General features: G+C 45.1%; 1 protein-coding gene and 1 pseudogene across 5 annotated transcripts; one reads left to right on the top strand and one right to left on the bottom strand.

The window, feature by feature from the left end:
* Positions 1–937: 937 nt before the first annotated feature.
* Positions 938–1,991, bottom strand: LOC117043922 (annotated as a pseudogene).
* An 8,328-nt stretch (positions 1,992–10,319) lies between these two features.
* Positions 10,320–21,501, top strand: TBXT (T-box transcription factor T). Of its 5 annotated transcripts, none has more exons than XM_033144149.1 (9): positions 10,321–10,774; positions 12,831–13,095; positions 14,953–15,087; positions 17,469–17,530; positions 17,626–17,687; positions 18,948–19,124; positions 19,701–19,830; positions 20,943–21,204; positions 21,304–21,501. In XM_033144149.1, exons 1-9 carry the CDS (start codon positions 10,569–10,571, stop codon positions 21,307–21,309), a joined length of 1,305 nt encoding a protein of 434 aa, XP_033000040.1. In that variant the 5' UTR covers positions 10,321–10,568; the 3' UTR covers positions 21,310–21,501. The 5 variants fall into 5 exon arrangements, with proteins under 5 accessions (XP_033000041.1, XP_033000042.1, XP_033000040.1 ...); XM_033144146.1 differs by having other exon boundaries at positions 10,322–10,774; positions 19,698–19,830; XM_033144150.1 differs by lacking the exon at positions 21,304–21,501 and having other exon boundaries at positions 10,320–10,774; positions 20,943–21,210.
* The last annotated feature ends 659 nt before the right edge of the window (positions 21,502–22,160 follow it).

Raw genomic sequence — 22,160 nt, 5'->3', positions numbered from 1 at the left:
GACACATTAGACATATTACAGCATTTGCATTTGTAGATTGCAGTCCACTCTACTAGATGCAATTAAGCATTGTCCTCAGATGGCATGTCTCTATAATATATAGCACAGGTCTGTCATTGTGCTCTCTTCATTAGCTCCTTCCCTGCTTCAATCAAAGTTTTCCCATTGTTTAAAACCACCACTCCCCACCCCCAGCCCGTCTTGGGGAACATCTCTTTGTTCCATTCCTCAGCTGCCTCATGTGAAAGAGATAAAGGATGTGGAGCCCTCAAATATCACATACGCTGTGGGTTCAACCACAGAGCCTAGGGCTTGCCAGCAGTTTGAATCCCTGCGACTGGGTGAGCTCCTGTTGCTCGGTCCCTGCCCCTGCCAACCTAGCAGTTCAAAAGCACGTCAAAGTGCAAGTAGATAAATAGGTACGGTGTTTCCGTGTGCTGCTCTGGTTCGCCAGAAGTGGCTTTGTCATGTTGGCCACATGACCCGGAAGCTGTATGCCGGCTCCCTCGGCATAAAGTGAGATGAGTGCCGCAACCCCAGAGTCGTCCGCAACTGGACCTAATGGTCAGGGATACCTTTACCTTTACCTTACTTTCACACAATTTATTTCACTTCTGGTACCATGTGTTGTCCTCAACACGAAGTTACAGATTCAACGCAACAATTTAGAAGAGATATTGTATATAACAAGCAAACACCAAACATCCACCAGATGAATTTAACCTCTAACTCAACAAACTGATAGGCTTCAATTCCTCTTAAAAGATACAGTAACATACATAGTAACATACATCATTATAGGGTGTGCACGCAAAAGGATTTCAGAATAGGGGAGAGAGATGCATGGAAATGGGTGTGGTCTGTGTGCAAGGTTGTTTTTTTTAAGAATTATTTTATTGCTGAAATAAACACTCATTTAACAGCATCACCTAAAAAAGACACACAGGAACGTCTAAGCTGATTGTCTGCACTGTGGGAAAGCAGCAGGAACACCACGCTCCATTATTAATTTAATTAAAGTTGAACATGTTATATTAAAAATCATACTTATATAGAACTCAAAATCATCTGAACACTCAGCATAAAAACACATTTTCAAGTTTTCCAAACACTTCATGGTAGATAAGGCAGCAATGCAAAGCATAGCAGCAAGACATGGTCATCCTGTACCCTAGATTCCAACCCTGACAGATATGCAGAACTCGCATCTGCTAAGAGGAATGTGTGAATATGTTCACTTGCATATAAATAGTTTACTGCAGAAGCAAGAGAGAGAGTCCACTGGAAATGAAATAAGACACCCTGGGTTTCCGAAACACAAACAAAGACAAGGTGCATTTTAGCTTTTGCTGGTATTCGGAACATCTTGAACATCTGCTAAATGAAGTTTTTGTATACAGGAATTCAGTTCTTCCAGATCTGACAGCAGTCTATCAAGACTGGAGTCACTAGCTACTTTTCTCTTATCTGGAGGAAGTTCTTCCAACTCCCCATAAAGCTCTAGATGCAAGCAGGCCAGCTTCTCCTGCATTCCTCTTACATGTTCCATTTGCTCTATGGAACATTCATTTCCAAATGCTTGAAGTTTGTCAGAGTGGAAGTCACTCAGAAGACTCAGAAGTCCTTTCTCCATCTCTTGAACATCTGATACATCAGTGAGAAATGAGTGCTGGACTGGAGCAGACTGTGCTCCTTTGCTTTCTGCTCCTGGTGCTTTAGTTTTCCCTTTCATGCCCCTTTTAAACTTTGGTTTCTGTGAAGGTGGCTGTGGTGCAGGATTTGAAAACACTGTACTTCTGCTAGGAGGCACCGAATTTTTCTTATTGTTGACCACTTGAGTGACATGAGAAGTGGATGATTTGGGACTCCTTCTCTTAGTTTTTCTTTATTCCATTTTCACAGATTGTTGGTACTATATGGTTAATGCTTCTGGGAGTTCACATTTGTCCGAATTGAAGCATTTCAGCCTGATATTTATGGAAGCAACATCCTTGATCCTGTGTGCAAGGTTTTTAGTTTTGTGGGGTTTTTTTAGCAAACTATAAGCAGGTTGGTTTTCATCCCTGCAACCTCATTTCAGTGAGGTAATAAGCATATCCAGGCAGAGAATAAAAAATTAAAAAAATTCCTTCCAGTAGCACTTTAGAGACCAACTAAGTTGTAAGGTGCTACTGGAAGGATTTTTTTTATTTTTTTTAGTTTGTTTTGACTATGGCAGACCAACACGGCTACCTACCTGTAACCAGGCAAATAATGCAGATTGGTAGAACTCTGTGGACTGGCTGAGATGATTGGCAGTTTTTCTGTTGTATGGTTTGATGATTTAAGTTCTACAGCCACTTTCTTCCACTTCTCTGTTATTGTGCTGTAGGTCTCCTCACTAGCATTCCTGTGCTGTTCTGTAACTCCCAGCAAGTCGCATACATGTGCTCTTATTTCCATTACATCTAACTTTCACATATTTCAGAGTCTGAATGACCATCTCCAGTACTGAAGAATATTTGCTTATGAGCACAAAACAGACAATAAAAGTTAATGTCCTTGAAGCACACAACTGGTACAAAAGTTATTTGGTCTTGGTGTTGCTTGATCCTGCCAATACTGTAGTTTGAGTTCTGAGACAATACTTGTGTACCTTTCTGACGTTTTTAGTTCACCATATTTCACATAGCATTGGTATGCTGGGTATTAGATGTTGTCTTTGGATGCTTTCATGGGAGAAAAGTTATGATGGCTTTCATAGTGCACATCCTATTATTATTATTATTAATTAATTAAATTTGTATACTGCTCTATACTAATAGTTCTCAGAGCAGTTCACGACATTACTTCCACTGTTTAGATAATTTACAGTCCCAGGGGATAGGCAGAGGACAAAGGATGCCTGAGGATATATTGCCCTGATGTATGCTTGAACCTCACCATTTTTGCTACCTTGGTTGTACAATCATCATATCCTTGTTCAACTAGCTTATTGACCTTTAGTCCAAAATTGGAACAAGCAGATAAAATTGCATTTGGGCTGTGCCTAAAGCAAGGAATTCCGCATGTACAGGTGCATTCCTTTCAGTTTCTTCCACAAATCTTACACCTGGAGACAGCTGTTCTAAGCCAGAAATAGCTGCTGTTTCATCTGCTAAAACTGAGAATCTCATGGAAGCGTTAGCTTTCACAAATGCATCTTCAGTATGTGTCTGGGGCTCTGTAGCAGTCTTCTGCTTTTTGAAATAGTTTCAGATACCCACAGCTATACAAATACAAGCAGCTCTGCTTCTCTGCTTTCTCTAGCAGCCTTATATTATAGAGAATCCTTGTGCCTTTCTTTTAACCTTCAACCTATCAAAACAGTAGCGTTAAATTTCTGTCTCCCAGTAAAAAAGATGTTTGTTGCCCATTTCCGGTATACCTTGTCAGCACTCTTGGTTTCTCTTCTGCTGGGTTACTCTTGGCTTCTATTCTGGGCCACATCCCTGCTACCTGTCCTTCAAAAAGCAGGGCTGGGTCCAGCAGCACCCCTAAGCTCACCTGGTCACAAAAAAGGCACCACAATGCCTTTGCTGATATTATCATGGCATTTTTAGGATTTCCAAAGCTTGTAAGATTTGCAGAAGCATCATTAGATCGGAACAAGCAGCATTGACCCAAACTGCTTGCTGGCCCAGGAAGGCTCTCAGCCAAAAGAAGTGCAGAGAGTTTGAATTTGGCAGCCACTCAGGTCTCAGAGATCACTCTAAATCTCTTGCTGACTAGCTGGGTTGGGGTGTGTGTACATTAAAATAAATATAGTTTGGATTCTGAAGGGGGCAAGTTCCGGGGCCTTACATGCACACACCTCTGTGGCTACCCATGAAGTCTACCTTAAACTCTTTCATGAAAAATGAGATTGATTTATTTGAAAATAATTATATAGCTAATTTCAGAAGTTCCACTGGTTTCAGCATGGCTTTGGAAAGGCAACAGACACTTTTTGCCTATAACCAGAATGGAGCAGTAAACGCCCCTCTCCTTCCATGAAGGCCAATGCAATGTAATGGTTAGAGTGTTGGGACCACTTGGCAGACAGAGCACAATAGGTTCCCTTGGGCCAGTCACCATTTCACAGCCTGACCTACCTCACAGGGTTGTTGTGAGGATGAAATGGGGAGGAAGCGAACCCGGTACATCGCACCTTGAGCTTCTTTAGAGGGAAAGTTGGCATAGAAATGTGATAGAATAAATTTAATTAAATTCGCAGGCATACAGACAAGTCAGGTACTGTAAATCTTTGCACTGGACAAACACCTGTTGACTTCAGGGAGGACGAGCTTTCAACTGACAAGGCATGATCAAGGGTTTTTGCGCATCCCAAAGAGCCGACACCCTCGCCAAGCACCTTTCGGACTGGCCTGGGCAGCGGGGAAGAAGGAGGTACCGGAGGAAGCGCGGCACCAAGCCGGGCCTGGAGAGAGCGAGAGAGCGGACCCCGTCCCTCGCCTAGCGTAACGAAAGGAGAGCCGCGATCTAAATCGGGAGATTTTACAGCCGTGGGGCTGGAGGAAGTTTTTGGCTATAAACGGTCATGCACGGCAGCTCCTGCTGAAAAGGCTGCGAAGGTGGGGAGCTGCTTTTCTTCCAAGCGCCATTAAGATCACTCAGGGGAAAAGATGGGGAGGAGAAGGGCTAGGGGCGCCTCATTACAAAGGCCGGGGCGGGGCTGAGAGGCGGGGGCTTCTTCAGGAACAGACTGGTCAGCTAAACTGATTAGAGCGCGCTGCTGACAACTCCAAGGTCGCGGGTTCGATCCCTGTCCGAGGCAGCTCAATATTCCTGCATTGCAGGGGGTTGGACTAGATGACCCTCGGGGTCCCTGCTCTGATTCTGTCATTCTTTCATGGCTCGCTCCTGTGACCAAGTAGCTGCAAAGGTGCAGCAGGAGTGCCAACTAGAATAAAATATGGGGGCGAGCAGGTAAGCTCCCCTTAATCGACCACAGGACACGGTGCCCTTTCCAGAAATGGAAAATGGTCTGTCAACTCTGGGGGGCCTAGACCTCTCAAATATTTTAGGGGGTGCGAAGTGACCTCCGCCCCTAGGACTTGGCTCCTATGGCCCCGCGTAAAGCCACGAACGTGGCAAGCCTATATGTCACTGACCTGGGAGGAGGAAGCCCCCTTTAACTTAGCGGGGCTTACTCCTGAGTAGACGTGCGGGAGCCCGCGTCCTAGAAGTAGGCTCTATTGAACCCAACGGGCTTCCTCCTGCGCGAGATTGCGCAGTAGCTGAACCTCAACAAGATTCGCGTGCGCGCCGTCTACGGAACGGGGCTAAGGGCTCTTTGGGGGAAAGCTATTGACGGCTCCGCTTAACAAAGGGATCTTTACTAGTGGCAAAATAAAACGTCACCGCTTCGCTTTGCGATGGGCATTAAACAGGAGCGGGAAGGGCGGGGGAAGAAGATGGAGGGGGATTTGAAAGCCCAATGAGGTCTGAGTACCACGATGTGGGTCCGGCCACCGCCACGCGATCCTTCAGAATTCAAAAGCCCCAGAGCGCATCTCTCGCTGCTCAAAAAGCGCGATGCAAGCTGCTCCACGGAAGAAAACAACCGGTGTTTAAGCATTTCCCTCTGAACGCCAACAGATTTACAAATGAGGAGTGTTTCCCGGATTGTGCCCAAACAGATCTCCACTTTGAACAAGCCATACAATATATTTTTTAACATTTCAAAGCTATTTGTTTATTTATTTAAATTTGTATACCGCCCTAGACCTAAGTGCGGTTTAGCCTACAGCATAAATTCAATACAAATTAGATTGCTCACACATTAGACTGAATGCTTGACTTGCGTCTTCCTCAACAGAAATTCTAGAAGTTGGAAACGACGCCGTATTCAAGTTAATAACTTTCTCAGCATATTTCCTTCTCACTCATTTTGCTGCAACTTGTGGAACTACATCCCGTGTCTAGAAGTGTGCTTGTGTGTTCCGTATCACAGTTATGTATGGGATGCGTGTGTGTTATAAGCGACTTGGTGGTTGTTTTTCTTCCTTCTGTATTATCGGTATTGCTGGTTCCATACAAATCTCTCTCATAGGTTAAGAGTTATTAATACCACATTTTTTGATATAGAATGTGAATAAATCCAGCTCAATGTCCCCAAATTGATTTTTCCCCCAGCAAGAGGATGGCATTTACACGTGCTTACCGGCCAGTCCGTTTTCTCGTCGCTAGGTTGCGATGCTAAGCAAACTTGTTTGGAAACAAACGTAATTGCAGTAAGTGGACGTTTACTGTACGCTGTTGCGTGTTGGGTCAAGATGGACGCGTGTTTGTAGGAAGAGGCAACCATTTGAAAAAGCATAAAACAGACCTTGGCCCACTTGCAAACGAGTAAATCCTACTCAGCTCAGTGGGACTTAATTCTGAGTTAACCTGTATTTTTGAATAAACCTCAATAAGCAATAGCCTGTTAATGCGCTCTCTCTCCCCCCCCTCTCTCTGAGTGTATAGTATGTGTGTGCATGTATATATGTATACGTGAAATGTTTATTTCTTACATTATTCTATTTTATCTTTAAGCCACTTTGAGTTCCTGTCTGGAGAAAAGGTGGAATGATTATGATAATTTATACACACACACACAGATTAATGCCTCCCCCTCCTCCCTATAACGTGAGTGTATTAATTTATTATACTAATATACCATACATACGTACATACATTCTATCCTACTCAAGGAATGAGTTTTAAAAAAACGAGGATTTCCTTCAGCCCCTTGACCAGCAGCCCTCCGCCTGTCTTCGCAGAACTGTGAGTCCCGCCGAGTTCGGACTGTTTCCCAGTAAACCTGGGCATGATGGGTCTGTGCCTTCCACCGACATCAAGTGGGGCTCTCTAGTCCAAGTAATGGTGTCAGGAGCGCCTGGGGTTGCGCTTGTGAGCCAAATCGGATGTACTGAGAATTAAGCATCCATCGAATCGCGGTCTTAACGGCAAGGACCGAGCCTAAACTGCTCTGTGGATCGCTTGACTAACTAAGCTGGACTATGCAGCTCCACTTCCACTGAAATTGCTTTACTGAACCAGAGGAAATGGCTGGAATGGGCTTGATTCACCCGAGTTGTTTCAGGATCTTCACAGTCACTTTCCTAGTAGTTGCGTGACTTTTCCCCTGAGTTTTTCGAGGAGAAAAGGACAAGAGGGCTTTATGGGATGCTGGCTGATCCCTCTTGCGCCCTCAGAAGCGCGCAGCACGCGGCGCGCCAGAAGCCTGTCCTCTCGCCTCTCCGCCAGGACTCTCGTCCTTCCTCTGCCCGCAGGAGAGCAGCAGAAGCCAAAGGGGCTGCGGCTGCTGGTCCACCCGGAACAAGGCGGCAGCCCGCTCGGAAGGCTGAGCCACCTGCGAGACTCAACCAAACTGAAAGCTTTTTGCGCGGCTCTTGGCTCCGAGGGGAGATAAAGTCACAGAATCATACAACGCCGGAGTTGGATGGGACCCTGAGGATCATCTAGTCCAACCCTCTGCAATGCAGCAATATATTGCTAAATGGGGATTTGAACCTCGGTCTCCTAAGCACATCGGGAAAAGGGCTGGGCACAGGAAAGCTGCCCACGGGGAAATGGTTTATCACATTTCCATATGCGATCCAATCCCCCTGCTTCATATGGCTGCTATTAATTTATGTATGTATGTATGTATGTATGTATGTATGTATGTTATTATATAACTTTTCTTTTCTTCCTTCGCCCAAATGAGTTAAACTGAATGGAGGGGCCAGAGACTTCTAAGCTTGACTCGCTGTGTACTTAATGGGAAGATTGGAAGCTCTTTGGGGCAAAGCAGGACCAGGAGAGTTCCTGGGGTAACGCGAACACCGATCATCTAATGCAATCTACACATGCCCAAAGCTTCAATGGGAATAACCGGTGTATGAACGACGGTGATGTCTAAGAAATGCGGTGGCGCAGCCCCTGGCAGAGTTGCGACCTTCTGTCCAGCCTGCCTAAAAGAAACCCCGCGCCGTTATGTGCTGCGTCTTCCGACCAAGGCGGCCCCTTTCCGACGGACTCTTCCTGCCCTTCGCCGTCAGGGTTTTTTCCGCCGCCTGCGCGGAAAGGGGAACTGCGGCGCGGGCGAGTCCCCCGACTGTCCCTTGGCGGTCGGGCCTTCCCAGGAAGGGAGACGTTTTATGACTCTGCTGTGGGAATCTCTGCGGGGAAGGCGGGGCGGGAGCGGGAGGGCACAATGGGCAGGAAATGGGTCGGGGAACCTGATGGAAAACAAGGAGCCTCTTGCGAAACGGGAGCCGCGTAGCCACCTAAAGTAGGGAGCCCTGCTCCGCCAAAGCGCTGCTCTGGGGGCCACGGGCCGGGTATTTCAATGGCTGGTAGAAGCCACTTCCTCAGGCACAGGAGGAGTTTCTTTTTTGGGGGGGTCTATTCATATTTTCCTCCAAGGAGCTGTACCTGGTGTTGCTCCTGCTCAATGAATCCTTTAATCCCCACAACAACCCTGTGGGGTAGGTTCGGCTGAGAGGCAGTGACTGGCCCAAAGTCACCCAGGGAGCATCATGACATGGAGGAGACTCGAACCCCGGTCTCCCAGGTCCCAATGCGACATTCTAAGCACGACACCACGCTGGCCCTTTCATCTTAACATTAATTAAATTTGTAAACCGCCCTTCATCTGTAAATTTCAGGCGGTTCACAACATAAAATTCATTCTCTCTCGGGTTGCAGCCAGGCCTGTTTCCTCCAATGTTAGTCCCAAGGCACAATTCTGCCCCCGGGGATGCAGCAGACCCAGACCCACCTCCTGCGTTTTACCACCACCATTAATTTGAGGATACGGCCAGGTCCCTGTCTCCCTTCTCTCCAGCGGTGTCTGAGCTTTCAAAGAACCATCGCCCGAGGAAGAGTCACCATAATTAGCCGCGGATACTTTGTTTCTGAGTTGAAATAGAACATATAATTCGACATATCATTGGTAGGAAAGGGTGGGAAATTGTCCACTTCTTCCCTTCCTTGAGTTTACATGGCAGCAGGGGTGCCAACTTGATTAAAATATGGAGTGGGGGCAGCGGCAGGTAAGCCCCTCCCCATATAATCAATCCCGATGCGGCCGCATATAAACTATTTGAATGTCAATCCCCACCAACTGGAGGGGCTCAATTTTGGGGGGAGGGGGGCGAAGCATGGGCGTAGCCAGGATTTATGTTAAGTGGGGCAGGCTTCATGTTAGGGAGGCAGAACCTTTTTATTGATTTACTTGATTTAGGGGGGCAGCTGCCCCCGCCCCCCTTGGCTACGCCTATGGGGCAAAGGGACCTCGGCCCCTAGGAGTTGACTCCTATGCACGTCAGGCAACCGACTGGGCATCTACTTCACACACACACACACACTCCATGGGGCACCAGCAGACTGGAACCCAATGCCCAACCCAACCAGTCATGCGACGCGCAAGAGACAGTGGCAGCAAACACGTTCAACTTGCAGCCCAGTCCTCTTCGTAGTATATACGAGCGAGGAAAGGAAACCCAAGAGCAAAACCTGTGAGGCAGGCCGCTGGTCGAGGGAGGCTTCAGTTTTCCAGAAAGAGGCAGAAGAACACCCACCTACTACTACTGAGGAAAGGCCTGAGCTGTAAACTAGCTAAGGTTGCTTGTCATATATCTGGGAGGGAGCTCCGTTAGAAACAATGGGACATATTTCGAGTGAACATGCATAGGATTGTCATGGAAATAGGAAAACTCTGCCGACCGTAGAGGACGGCATATGTTATTTCCACGGCCACCCAGCCCCATTTACTTGCTCTTTGAATCGAATCGTATCGATATGCGTAGAAATGTGGTTTTAACACCGAGCCACTGGAGATTAGAGTTTGAAAAGGGTTCTGAAAGCACGAAAGTCTGAATGTGGGCGCAACGTCTGGCCGCAACTATTCGACCCAAAGCCGTCTTGATCTTTGCTGAAGGGCCCCGCCGCATCTGCCGATGGGTAGGTGGTGCTGCCAAGCCAGGCCAAGGGGATGCTACTCCCCGGTTATGGCGCTCTTGCTGACATGGCCCATTTCCTCTGGGGCTGCAGCATCCCCAGTCACCGGCGGCTTTGATAGAGGTGCAAACATTTGGGGGCAAATTTACATAAAATATACCGCGTTTAATCCCACTGGCTGCAATTAACATCACAGGCTTCCCCCCCCCCCCCGCGCGGGCAACGTTCTGATATGACCGCAGGGAGCCAATCAGGTGGGCGGGCCGGACACATCAAAGAGACTCTCCTCCAATCAGGTGAGCCCCCTTTCGGCATTGTGATGTCACCAGGAAGCTACTTATAGGGGGCCACGTAATTGCTCCCCGCTTGAGCAGTTTCGAGTAGCGCCTGTCAGAGGTCAAGTGGAATTAACCCCTCCGCACCCAAACTGCGGGTCCCTCCTCCCCCTGCAACTTCGTCTATACTTCCCTCCTCCCCATTTACAACTTCGAGCGGGGTCACCCTGGACAGGTTCTCCACGGTGGATAGCGTGGGAACCAGATACCCTGGAGGAGCTAGCTCAGTAAGGAGGCTCTCGGGCAGGGCGGGAAGGAAGGATGACCTCTCCGAGCACGGACAGCTCCGGTAAGAGCCTGCAGTACCGGGTGGATCACCTGCTAAGCGCCGTGGAGAATGAGCTGCAGGCGGGCAGCGAGAAGGGCGACCCCACCGAGAGGGAGCTGCGCGTCACCCTGGAGGAGAGCGAGCTGTGGCTGCGCTTCAAGGAGCTCACCAACGAGATGATCGTCACCAAGAACGGAAGGTAGGAGAAGGCAGGCAGGTGGAGGTGGACCATCTCAGGTAGATAAGATGCACCCCCTGCTTCCAGTGACTTGCCCCACAGGAGCAAAAACTCATAGGATTTATTCCCAATCCTCCTGGAGCTCAGGTCACGGATGGAGGACATGCCTCCCATGCTGTCGCGTCTCGGTGTCCTCCTGTTGTTGTTTTCCGTGGAGCACACCTCATTGCTGGCTGCCTTTCTCTTCCTCTTGGCCACCTCCGCTTCTGCTACATGTCCTCTCTCTTTCCCATCGCCCTTTCTCGTGTCCTCTAAAGCTTCGTTAATAGTTCCTTCTCGCTACTACTCCGTTGATCTATACAAATTCAGTTTGCAATCCGTTCTGGTGAGCTTTTCAGGCAGGGCCTTTGGTTCTCATGCACCTCACTCTTCAATTACTTGTCCTAGACAGCTCAGCTTCGTTTGTAAGGTAGCGGCTGTTCTTGGAAAGCCTCCTTAGGTGTAAGTACTTATCATTGCAGTGGCGCGCTTTCAAGGCGAATTTTGCACGCACTTTTGGGCGGCCGTCTCTCTCGTTTTGCCCCTGTGCAAAATACACCTTGCGATGCGCCAAACTTCCGTCCATTTGCATCAGAGCGTTTGCTGCAAGGCAGAAAAGGGTCCCCGCAATTCAGGTGCAAAACCAGGGGGTTTTGCATGGTAAATTTGGAATGGAAACTTCCTCAATCCGCAGAGACTTCTAGGCAAAACTAAGGACGGTTTTTGGCTAAGATTTATTATGAGTAGACTCACTGAAATTAATGAGCATGTCTCAATTATGTCTATTAATTTCAATGGGTCTACTCTGAGCAAAGCCTAGATAAATACCACCCTAAGCAACTGGTTCCAGACAATCCTTTTAAAAAGTCTTCAATACTCTTGCTCCAAACATATTTACATAAAAGCAACACTACATTACGTCTTATTGTCTGTAAGATGTTTTATCAATTTCAGAACTTTGGCCCCAGTGCTTTATGACAGTCTTTAAAAACGACTGCCTTCCACCCCGACTATTTGCTCTGTGATGTTGTCTCCTCCAGTTTATTGATTCTGCGAATTTCCCATCAACCTACAAACAACTATTTGTTAGTATTGGGTTATTGGGTTGGATTCTAACTGACCGTAGGTCCCACTGAAACCACTGTTGAAAGTTAGTCAGAGATTATGTGAAGCAGGGAACTAAGGTCGACGGACTTAAGTCTGGATCCAACGCTTTACAATCACCTCCAGAGGTGTAGCCTTGTTAGTCCTTTGCAGCAATAGCAACAAAGGGTCTTGCGGCACCTTAAAGACTAGCATTATATGTCACCGTAAGCCCGTTAAAAACCAAATCGGAGAAATAACATAAACAAAAACTCGGGTTTCTTGTTTACAAGCGTGCACGTTACTCGCAATTGAATTTCAGTGAAATCGGTTGGGACTTCCTTCCAAATCAAAGGACCTAGGCAATGAGGACCATAATGCAAATCGCAAGTCGTTTCAATGGAATTGGCTTCCCTATAGTTTGAGGGCAATGGGCTGCTTACACCTCCGTGGTAATTTCCTAAAGATATTTGCACCTCGTCCCTAAAACTGTTTATTCGTCAGGAAACGCGACGGAATCGGACGGATGCCAGCGCTTCCTTTCAAAATAAGGCGGCTTAGGGTCCGTAATGGACGGCGAGCCTGTATGGCAAATTCCGTCCCGTGGATTTCACTAGGCTTTAGTGAAAGCCAGTGGAAGTCGGCCAACCTTACCCCATGCACGTTTACTTGGAAGTAAACACCAATGGGGCTTCCTTCCAGCCGCGCGTAGGAATGGCAGCCCAACAGCTTAGTCCTGTTGGGGTGAAATCAGACCTACAGTATTTGTCTTGATTGAGGCCTGAAGAACCTGTGCGAAAGGAAGCCCGAGGGCGGCGAGGCCTTGCTCTCCGCGAAGCCGGGCGCTGCTTTGGCTCGGGCTTTCCCTGCTTCTCGCTCTCTTGGGGCCCCGAGGCCTAGCCGGAGGGCGCGCCCACCTCTTACCGGGCCTCAACGCGCGTCTCCTTCCCTACAGGCGGATGTTCCCGGTGCTGAAGGCGAGCGTGTCCGGGCTCGACCCCAACGCCATGTACTCCTTCCTGCTGGACTTCGTGGCCGCCGACAACCACCGCTGGAAGTACGTGAATGGCGAGTGGGTGCCTGGCGGCAAGCCCGAGCCACAGGCCCCGAGCTGCGTCTACATCCACCCGGATTCGCCCAACTTCGGCGCGCACTGGATGAAGGCGCCCGTTTCCTTCAGCAAGGTCAAACTCACCAATAAGCTCAACGGAGGCGGACAGGTGAGGAAGACCCCTCGGCGGGGTTGGCCGAGGGCGGCGGGGCCGAAGAGGGCCTTCCTTCCCTCCAGCGGTTGCCCGCCTCGAAAGCGAGAGCGCCGCCACTATGGGGAAAGAGAACAGGCCCTAAATGGGAAATAACGAAACGCAGCACCTTTGCGCGCCCTTTCTTAGCACGTTTTCTCCACCCCGCGGACAGAAGAAGGCTGCTGATTTGGTTGGAGTTAACTTCAACTAAGCGTGCTTAAGGCTACAGTCTTATTCTCATTTCCAGTTCACGACATAGTGATGTGCAGAGGTCCAGTACTGAGAGGTTGTAGGAGCGTCTCCCCTTCTTCTGCACTATATGAACAGGTTTCCAGAATTTGGCGGTACCAGATGCTAGTTACCTCACGGAATAGTGGCTGCCAGTTTTTCTGAACCTCCTGAAGAGATTGGCAGTTTCCAGAAAGAGGATCTCTGTGTGTCTCTCTGTCTATATTTTATAGACTAGAACTGGGGGGGGGGCACTACTGTGTAAGTGTAACACTCCTCACATCAGAGGTCATGGTTTGACCCCTGTTCCAAGGCTGCAGTGTTACTCATTGCTACCCCATCACAAGCCTACCCTGCGTTCATTTATTGTTAGCTGGTTCCAGGTGTTCAGTGACCACAGTGTGGGGGCATTGGAGTCAGGTCTTCTGCCTGCCCCCTCTTCCAACTTCCACAACTTTGTCTGAAGAGACCCCATGCATGTGCACCTTTGTAAGCCCAGTTCAGACCTTGGGGAAATTTGTGGAAGATGGGAACATGGGCAACCAGGCATTCTCTTCTTGCTACCCTGCAGACCTCCAGTGGAAGTAGCACACAGAGAAGGGTTCAGATGACAACTGCAGGGTGCAGGTCTGTTCATTTGGAGAGAGGGGGTCCTTGAATATTGGGGTCATGGGATTTGAAAGTTTTAAAGGTCAAAACCAGCACTTTGAATTAAGCCCAGAAATTAGTTGATAGCCAGTGCAAAGTTAGCCTCTGATCGTTCTAGTCTTTGGCCTGCCACTTTGGAATAACAGTAACCAGTCTTTGTGTGACTTTCAAGTACAGAGAAGGATTAACAAATGTAACCTCAAAAAACTCTCTTGAGACTGTAACCCTAAGCACGCTTACCTGGCAGTAAGACTCATTGAATGTAGGGGGACTTCAGAGTTCACCTGAGTAGGCTTATGCTGTTTAACTAAGAAAGTACTGTAGGTGGTAGCACATTGTGGGACAGAGAGCTTGCTTGGCAATTGGCAAATTTTGGAAACTTTAGAATAGACTCCAATCGTCAGGAAAACCTATTTCCATTAAGGATAGTTTCATGTGTGTCTTTACTGAGTGTCATTTCTCACTGTGTATCCTGGATATTAAACGAACTTAATGCTTAATTAAGATCTTTACTTTCTCCAAAGCTGGTAACTATAGTCCCCTCATTTTGATGAACTGGGAAACTGATTAATTAGAGGCTTCTTGGTTTGATTGCTTAACCCATGAATGGGCTGTATGCACAGGCAAAATATTGGTTAATATCTCATCTTATTAAGCTGAGATATGATCATGTGAACTGGGCCATTATTTTAAATAAGGGTAGTGATTGAGACAGTTTGGTTGCATAGTGTTGCTTAAATCAATATACTTAAATTAGTCATATCTATTTATTTCAGTAAGTTTATGCTGGGTATCACTTAGCTATATACAAACTTTGGCTGCCCCCCTTCTCATTTTTTAATATTTAAGCTAGTCAATTACTCTTTATCATCCTAGTCAATTACTCTTTATCATCCTTTAAGAAAAACCCACACCATATAGTACATTCTCTGACTACTGTTGTCCCTATATTGACAGATCATGTTGAACTCCTTGCACAAGTATGAGCCTAGGATTCATATAGTGAGAGTTGGTGGCCCGCAGCGAATGATCACCAGTCATTCTTTCCCGGAGACCCAGTTTATAGCTGTGACAGCTTACCAAAACGAAGAGGTAGGAACAAAATGAGGACGAGCCCTGCATGGAGAAATTTGTTGCATTAAGGAAGGGGATGCTAAGGTGGTAGTGGGAAATGTTGATTGTGTACAAGAATTTAAAAGGATGCCGTGAAGGAGATGTAAGAATTGTTCATCTCCACCTAGAACTGGACAATTAAAAAGCAGTGGAGTGTCTGGAAGGTAGGTAGATTGGGAGAAATGTTGTAAGTATAAGAAGACTAAGCCGAGTAAGATTTGTGTATTGTGTATTTCCTTGTTTGAAGGAAAGAGGTTTTGAAGACAAGATTTGAGTAGCTGTCAGCCAGAGATATTTAATCATAGTAGGAACAGCTGCTTATTCCTGCTTTGCAGGGGATTGGACTAGATGATTACAGGGTCCCTTGCAACTCTATAATTCTAAGGAAGGCTTGACTTTATAACATGGAGGTCTGCACAAATAATTCTTTATAACTTGTTTGTTTCATACCTCTAGTAAAAAAGCAACCCCTTTGCTGCATTTTCAGTTGAATGTCAAATGAGCTTGTTCAGTTAAAATTTTCAGAATAAAATTGTCTTTTATTCAGACAAAGAAGAGCAACAACTGCTGTATTTTCTGACCTTATGCCTTCACATCACAACCTTGTTTGTAGAAAATTCTAATTAAATGTTGGACTTTTTTCCAATCCCCCACCTCCAAACTATGTGGAATTTGTTTTTAAATAAGATGTGTTTAAGACCTTAATCAAATTTAATATGTTGTGCTTAGCCAATGAATCAGGTTAAAATATAATTAAATGTTCACAGATTCTCAATACATGCAAGATTTTGAGGATATTTAATGTAGAAAATAGTTTCAAGGTGACAGCATGATCCAACATTCTCATTTTGAAAAACTCCTTGTAAACAGATTGTTTGACTCAAGAGAACCTAGATTGCATACCGTTAACACCAAACGACTTTTCACAGGCTGTAAATTGAGAGAGGGTGTAAAAATCCATATTTTAAAATGTTTGATTGCATCCCCCCACCCTGTAAGCTGAAAAGAGTACTGGAAAATCCCAAACTCGATTACTGAATGTGAGAAAATAACTCTTGAAATTTCAAGAGTAGCTTCAGCATTGACCAATATGTGATGTTATTTTATGTTGCTTTATACCTTTAACCTGTACCCTAACCTAAAAGCCCACAGCTTCTCATTTAGAGTAGTGTAAAGGAATGTAAATAATGTGATTGCTTAGTTGCCAAAATAGGGCAAATAGTGTTGCTTGGGTATGTTTATATAAAATGTTAATCTTGCTTTATATGTGTCCTCTTTCTAAGAATGTAATAAGTAACCACCAGTCTAGCCTGTTGCGTCTGAATCAGTTGCTAAAGTTTAATCTAACTATTATATTTCTAGCTTTCAGTATCCAATTAAACTCGGGAGCAGATTTGTTGTCATTACAGTTTCTGGGTCAACTTTTAATGAAAAGTGTTTTTTTCATAACTGATACCAAAGTAGTGCAACTAATCAAACTGTATGATCAGCAGGTAGGTAGCCCTGTTGGTCTGCCATAGTCAAAACAAACAAACAAAAATCCTTCCAGTAACAGTAACTCTTAAGTATCGTTTCCCAAAAAAGCTGAAAGGCAAATTTATAACCAAGTTACTAAAAAGCCCTCAAGTGGTGAATGTTATATATGTATGTATTTGCCTCTAAACACCCCTTTCAGTACAAATAATTTCCAAAACACTGTGTGCAGGTTGTGGACGGACATAGATTTCACAATGGTTAGATATCAGTGAGTGATAAGTTTTCAAAAACTACATTATGTGAAACTCATAATGAGCAGTTAAGGAGCCCAAAACCAAATAGTTTACCAGTCTTCTGTTAATTCTGCAAGCAACACTTGCAGTTCCCCACATAAGAAATTTTAACTTCTTGTGTTTCCTTGAATAACAACTGGTAAAGGTGTGATACAAGTCCTTTGCTGTTATATTATGTATGCTTGATTAATAACTCAAAAGATGTTAACTACTTTGTTTTTAATGTGACAGTGATATTCATGATCAATGTATTTTTCACTGTTGTGTTACCCAGAAACCTGAAACTTTTTATAACTGTTTTTAGTGTATCCCCCCCTCTTATGTACTTCCTTAACAGGATAATAAAACCAGGCATTTAAATCAGGCAAAGGGGGGTGGGTTGTGGTGGAGAGAATGATTTCAAAGCATGCTGTTGCAGTGTGTGAGCTGTTTAGTTGCTGTTTAGTTAATTTCATTCTGAGCCATTTTCCCAATAGAAACCATTGTGAACTACCCTGGGGAGTTGATAGAAATGTTGTGTGACTACTTTATGGAAAAAAATGTGTAAAAATGTCAATTTGAGACTTTTTTTTCTGTGTTTGTTTTTTTTAGATAACAGCTTTAAAAATTAAGTACAATCCCTTTGCAAAAGCTTTTCTTGATGCAAAAGAAAGGTGAGATCTGTTGTCTGCTTTCAGTTGCATTTATGAATCATATTTCTGCAAATAATTTAATCTCTTTTGGCTACAAAATATGATTTCTTTGGCAGAAGTGACCACAAGGACATGATGGATGAAGTGGGAGATGGTCAGCAGTCAGGGTATTCGCAATGTATGTCTAAGCAATCTTCTGAAAATTATTTTATAGTATGCCTCCAAAATCAGTTCTCCTTTGCTCAGGTACCTTTTTTTGCTATGTATCTAAGGATATTTTACATAAATATAGTACAAGTCAGAGTGCTGACTTGTAAATGTGCCCTTTTCCAAAACATTGTAGCTACTTTTGTTTCTTTTGCCTATATATTCTGGGTTTGCATTTTTCTAATTGTGTGCAGTACATTTAATCACAAAGACCTATAGTATATTTTTAAAAGTTCTTATAGCGAGATTCATTTGTGTAATAGTGCTCAACCTTTTTCTTTTTTGCCCCTTCTCCTTCTTGAACTTTGAGGGAGAAGAAGAATCTGTATCCAGTTTCCCCAAAGCACACACTGGGGAACTGTGGGATTGTGAAGAATTAATATAATATGGGATGTATTCACAACTTAAGTTTTACCCAGAGTAGACCCACTGAAATTAATGGACTTAACTTAGTTACATTCATTAATTTCAGTGGGACTGCTCTGAGTAAAACTTAATTAAATTCCAACCTACACTGGCAACTACTTTATTGAACCAGGATAGAATTTGCACATTTCATAATGCCTTGCCCAAAAGTAAATCTATGCTTACAAACAGTCCATATCCCACTGAAGTTGTCACTGAAACTCTTGATTGCTTTTAATGGCAGAGGCCTGTATCTATAATCTTTGATGCAGGGAAGAAAGCATGGAAGCATTTATATCCATGGCACTGAAAACAGACTGGAAATACAGAAGAACAGATAGTGCAGTTTCACTGCCCTAAATGAATAAAATGCAAACACTAGGCCAAGCATCTCACAAATTCTGAAAGATGCTCTTTGAAATCCCATTGAAATCTATGAATACTGGCGGTAGTGTAAAGTTTTTGGGTATTTTAGTGTGATGTTACCCTTGCTGGAAGTGGAATGCACAGTTTGATGACATCACAAGCGGGGCAATTATTTCTATTTATTTATTTATGTCGTTTATATATTGTCTTTCTCCCAAGTTGGGATTCAGGGCAGCTTACAACATTATAAAATAAGAGTCATAGAAGCAAACTAGTTAAAACCAATAATTGAAATACAGCCTGGATGTTGGGGGAGGGGGAGAGAACTTATAACAAGGATGCCATTTTTGTAGCTCCTCTATAAATAAAAGGATTTAGTTACTTGGTGCTCCGGGACATCAGTTGTGCACAGGTCTTGCTGCTATGTGTTGGCCTAGTGAAATGTCTCCTTTTCTTGCAGTAGGTGGCTGGCTGATTCCTGGAACAGGGACTCTGTGCCCTCCTGCCAATCCTCATCCACAGTTTGGAGGGCCCCTGTCACTCTCCCCTGCTCACAGTTGCGAAAGGTACTCCTCCCTGAGGAATCACCGCCCTGCCCCTTATCCGAATCCATACACACATAGAACCAATTCTCCAAGTAAGTTTTTATTTATTTATTACTGGCCTCTGGTGGTTTGCTATTGTGGGAAATCAACTGGCTGATCAAATAACAACATGAACATAGAGAATGGACAAAAAACTGTTCATAGTGCACTTGATGACTGTTGTCAAGAAGTAGCAGACAGTGATTTGATTTATTTTTCACTCTGCCTTATTGCTTATTAATGCTTTGTGTGTGAGAGAGAGCCAAGTGATTTTTTGTTTTACTTCTCCTTGACAGCCTATTATTAATATCATTTATTGTTCATTCTGTGTGGGAGTCTGGTATATGCCTATTTCACAGATGTACACCAATGCTGGCAAGACACAGCACTCAGTTAGAGACTGTCTGTGCCCAGTGTCAAGTCTTTTCCTTGCTGAACCAGGTACCTGAATCAAAACACTTGTCTGTGCATAATTCCATCTATAGTCCACAAACAAAACCGAAGGAGGAAAACAAATCACTTTGACTCTCCCACTCCCTGCCAAGTATAAATATAAATAATTCTAGAGCATGTATTTGCACTGAAAATAGGGGCTGCACTTCTCATACAGATGCTTTCTTTTACAGCAGCATATGGTGATAGTTCTTCAGCCTGCCTTTCTATGCTCCAATCCCATGACAACTGGTCCAGTTTAGGTGTCCCACCCCCGACAAGCATGCTGCCTATGAGTCACAGTACCAGTCCACCAACCAGCTCCAGGTAGGCTGTATTCCCTGAGCAAGGAAGCCATCGAATTTCTGGAATGTGCCTTTTTATTAGGAAAACTGCTGAGGAAGTAACACTGGTATTGGATGTGGTAAATCTCTGGCCTGAAAGCCTAATTAGGCCCAGCACACATCCCAGTTGGGCCCATTAGGCCATTTCCCCCAAACCATGCCAACCTGCCCCATACCTGATGTAAGTTGTGCCCACAAAAGATTTGGTTTTTTTGTTTTGAGTCAGTAGACATCATTGTGATGTCAGGTGATTAACAGGTGGGTGTCTCACCCACCTGTCAAAATTGCCTGTGTGTGTTGGGGTATTTGGAATCCAGCCCACTGGACAGAACATGTTCCCCACCCCTGACTTGTAACCCCTTTAGCCTCCTTGCAATTAGTTTTTTAAAGGAGTGGGGGGTGCAACTACTTCTCCTTCCTATGGACTTGTCTTAAGGGCCTCTAATGAGGTGGGGCTTTATTTCCCTTTGAAGGATTTCCCAATTCGGTTGCAGACCCTAAAATTCTGCTGTGAACCTAATCTGCATACTAATTGTCAAAACCAGGGAAAATATCATTCTGATGTCAGGTGATTAACAGGTGGGTGTCTCACCCACCTGTCAAAATTGCCTGTGTGTGTTGGGGTATTTGGAATCCAGCCCACTGGACAGAACATGTTCCCCACCCCTGACTTGTAACCCCTTTAGCCTCCTTGCAATTAGTTTTTTAAAGGAGTGGGGGGTGCAACTACTTCTCCTTCCTATGGACTTGTCTTAAGGGCCTCTAATGAGGTGGGGCTTTATTTCCCTTTGAAGGATTTCCCAATTCGGTTGCAGACCCTAAAATTCTGCTGTGAACCTAATCTGCATACTAATTGTCAAAACCAGGGAAAATATCATTCTAAGACAAGGGGTCCTCAAACTACAGCTCGCGAGCCAGATGCGGCCTGCCAACTTTTGCAGCTGGGGCTTGGAGGCTGGAAGAATAAACTGTCCAAGGCTATGCAATGCCTATGTGACTGGAGAGAGTCCAAGTTCAACATTCTGTTCATGAGGCAATACTGGGGCCCCAAGTCAAGTTTGCATTCTGAAATCTCTTTCTTTCTTTCTCTTGCAGCCAGTATCCCAACCTGTGGTCTGTCAGCAACAGCACCGTCTCGCCTGTGTCACAGTCAGGTGGGATGCCCAGTGGGATAGGATCCCAGTTTTTACGAGGCTCCATGACCCACTATCCCACCCTCCCTCATTCTGTCACCACCCCTTCCTCAGGATCTCCATTGTACGACAGTGGGACCCCTACAGACATTGCCGACAGTCAATATGATGCATCAGTGCATGCTAGACTTTCTTCTACATGGACTCCTGTAACAACCCCTTCTATGTAGTGTGAGCAGTTGAGTTAACACAGGGTTAACATCGCACAGGAGGTGATGTACTTACACTGGGGGGAGTAACAGCCCACATACGGGCATTATCACATGTAGGCCTTTCCTTTTGACAAAGGACTTTCTAGCTACTCTAAACCAGGAATACAGAAGTAACGTTTCAGGAGGGCAGAAGGAAAAGGCATGAAGTATGCTAGCAGTAATTGCTTTATGCTCATCTCAGTATTAGAGTGTAATGATAGCAGCACAGACACCTTATGAAAGGGGGTATGAAACCTGTTTGGCAGTACAGGCCATGTCAGGAGTGTTTGCCATCCTTTTTTTCCTCTCTGCAGTCATGAGGGCGAGAAATGTTGCCAACCCTGAGATACGAGGGCTCTCCCTTTTCAAAACAAGCCTTTTCAGTTTTCAAATTTCACCAGAACCAAAATGCACCAAAATGGGAATGGGCTGGTCATGGATTCCCACCTCCCTCCTCTGGGCTGTTGATATATATTCATCCCTCAATGGAGTAAAAATAGTGTGTGTGTGTGTGTGTGTGTACTTTTTTTACTCCATTGAGGGATGAATTACACCATGTATGTATTAGTTACAGGTAGGTAGCTGTGTTGGTCCACCGTAGTCAAAACAAAATAAAAAAAATCCTTCCAGTAGCACCTTAGAGACCAACTAAGTTTGTTATTGGTATGACCTTTCATTGATCTGAAGAAGTGTGCATGCACATGAAAGCTCATACCAATAACAAACTTAGTTGGTCTCTAAGGTGCTACTGGAAGGATTTATTTTATTTTTTATTTCATTTCGACCATGTATATATCTCATTCAATGACTAGTCACAGCAGAATGAGTGAACAACTTACATTGAGAAGTACCATGCATGTTTTCTAGACTCGAGTGCTTGATCTGTGCTGGCTGTTTCACACATGCAAGCCACCACTTGCATATTCATT

The sequence above is a fragment of the Lacerta agilis genome, chromosome 3 (assembly GCF_009819535.1).
Source record: "Lacerta agilis isolate rLacAgi1 chromosome 3, rLacAgi1.pri, whole genome shotgun sequence".
Lineage (NCBI taxonomy): Eukaryota > Metazoa > Chordata > Lepidosauria > Squamata > Lacertidae > Lacerta > Lacerta agilis.
The sequence above is the reverse complement of the archived record's forward strand: the minus strand, read 5'-3'. Positions and strand labels throughout refer to the sequence as shown.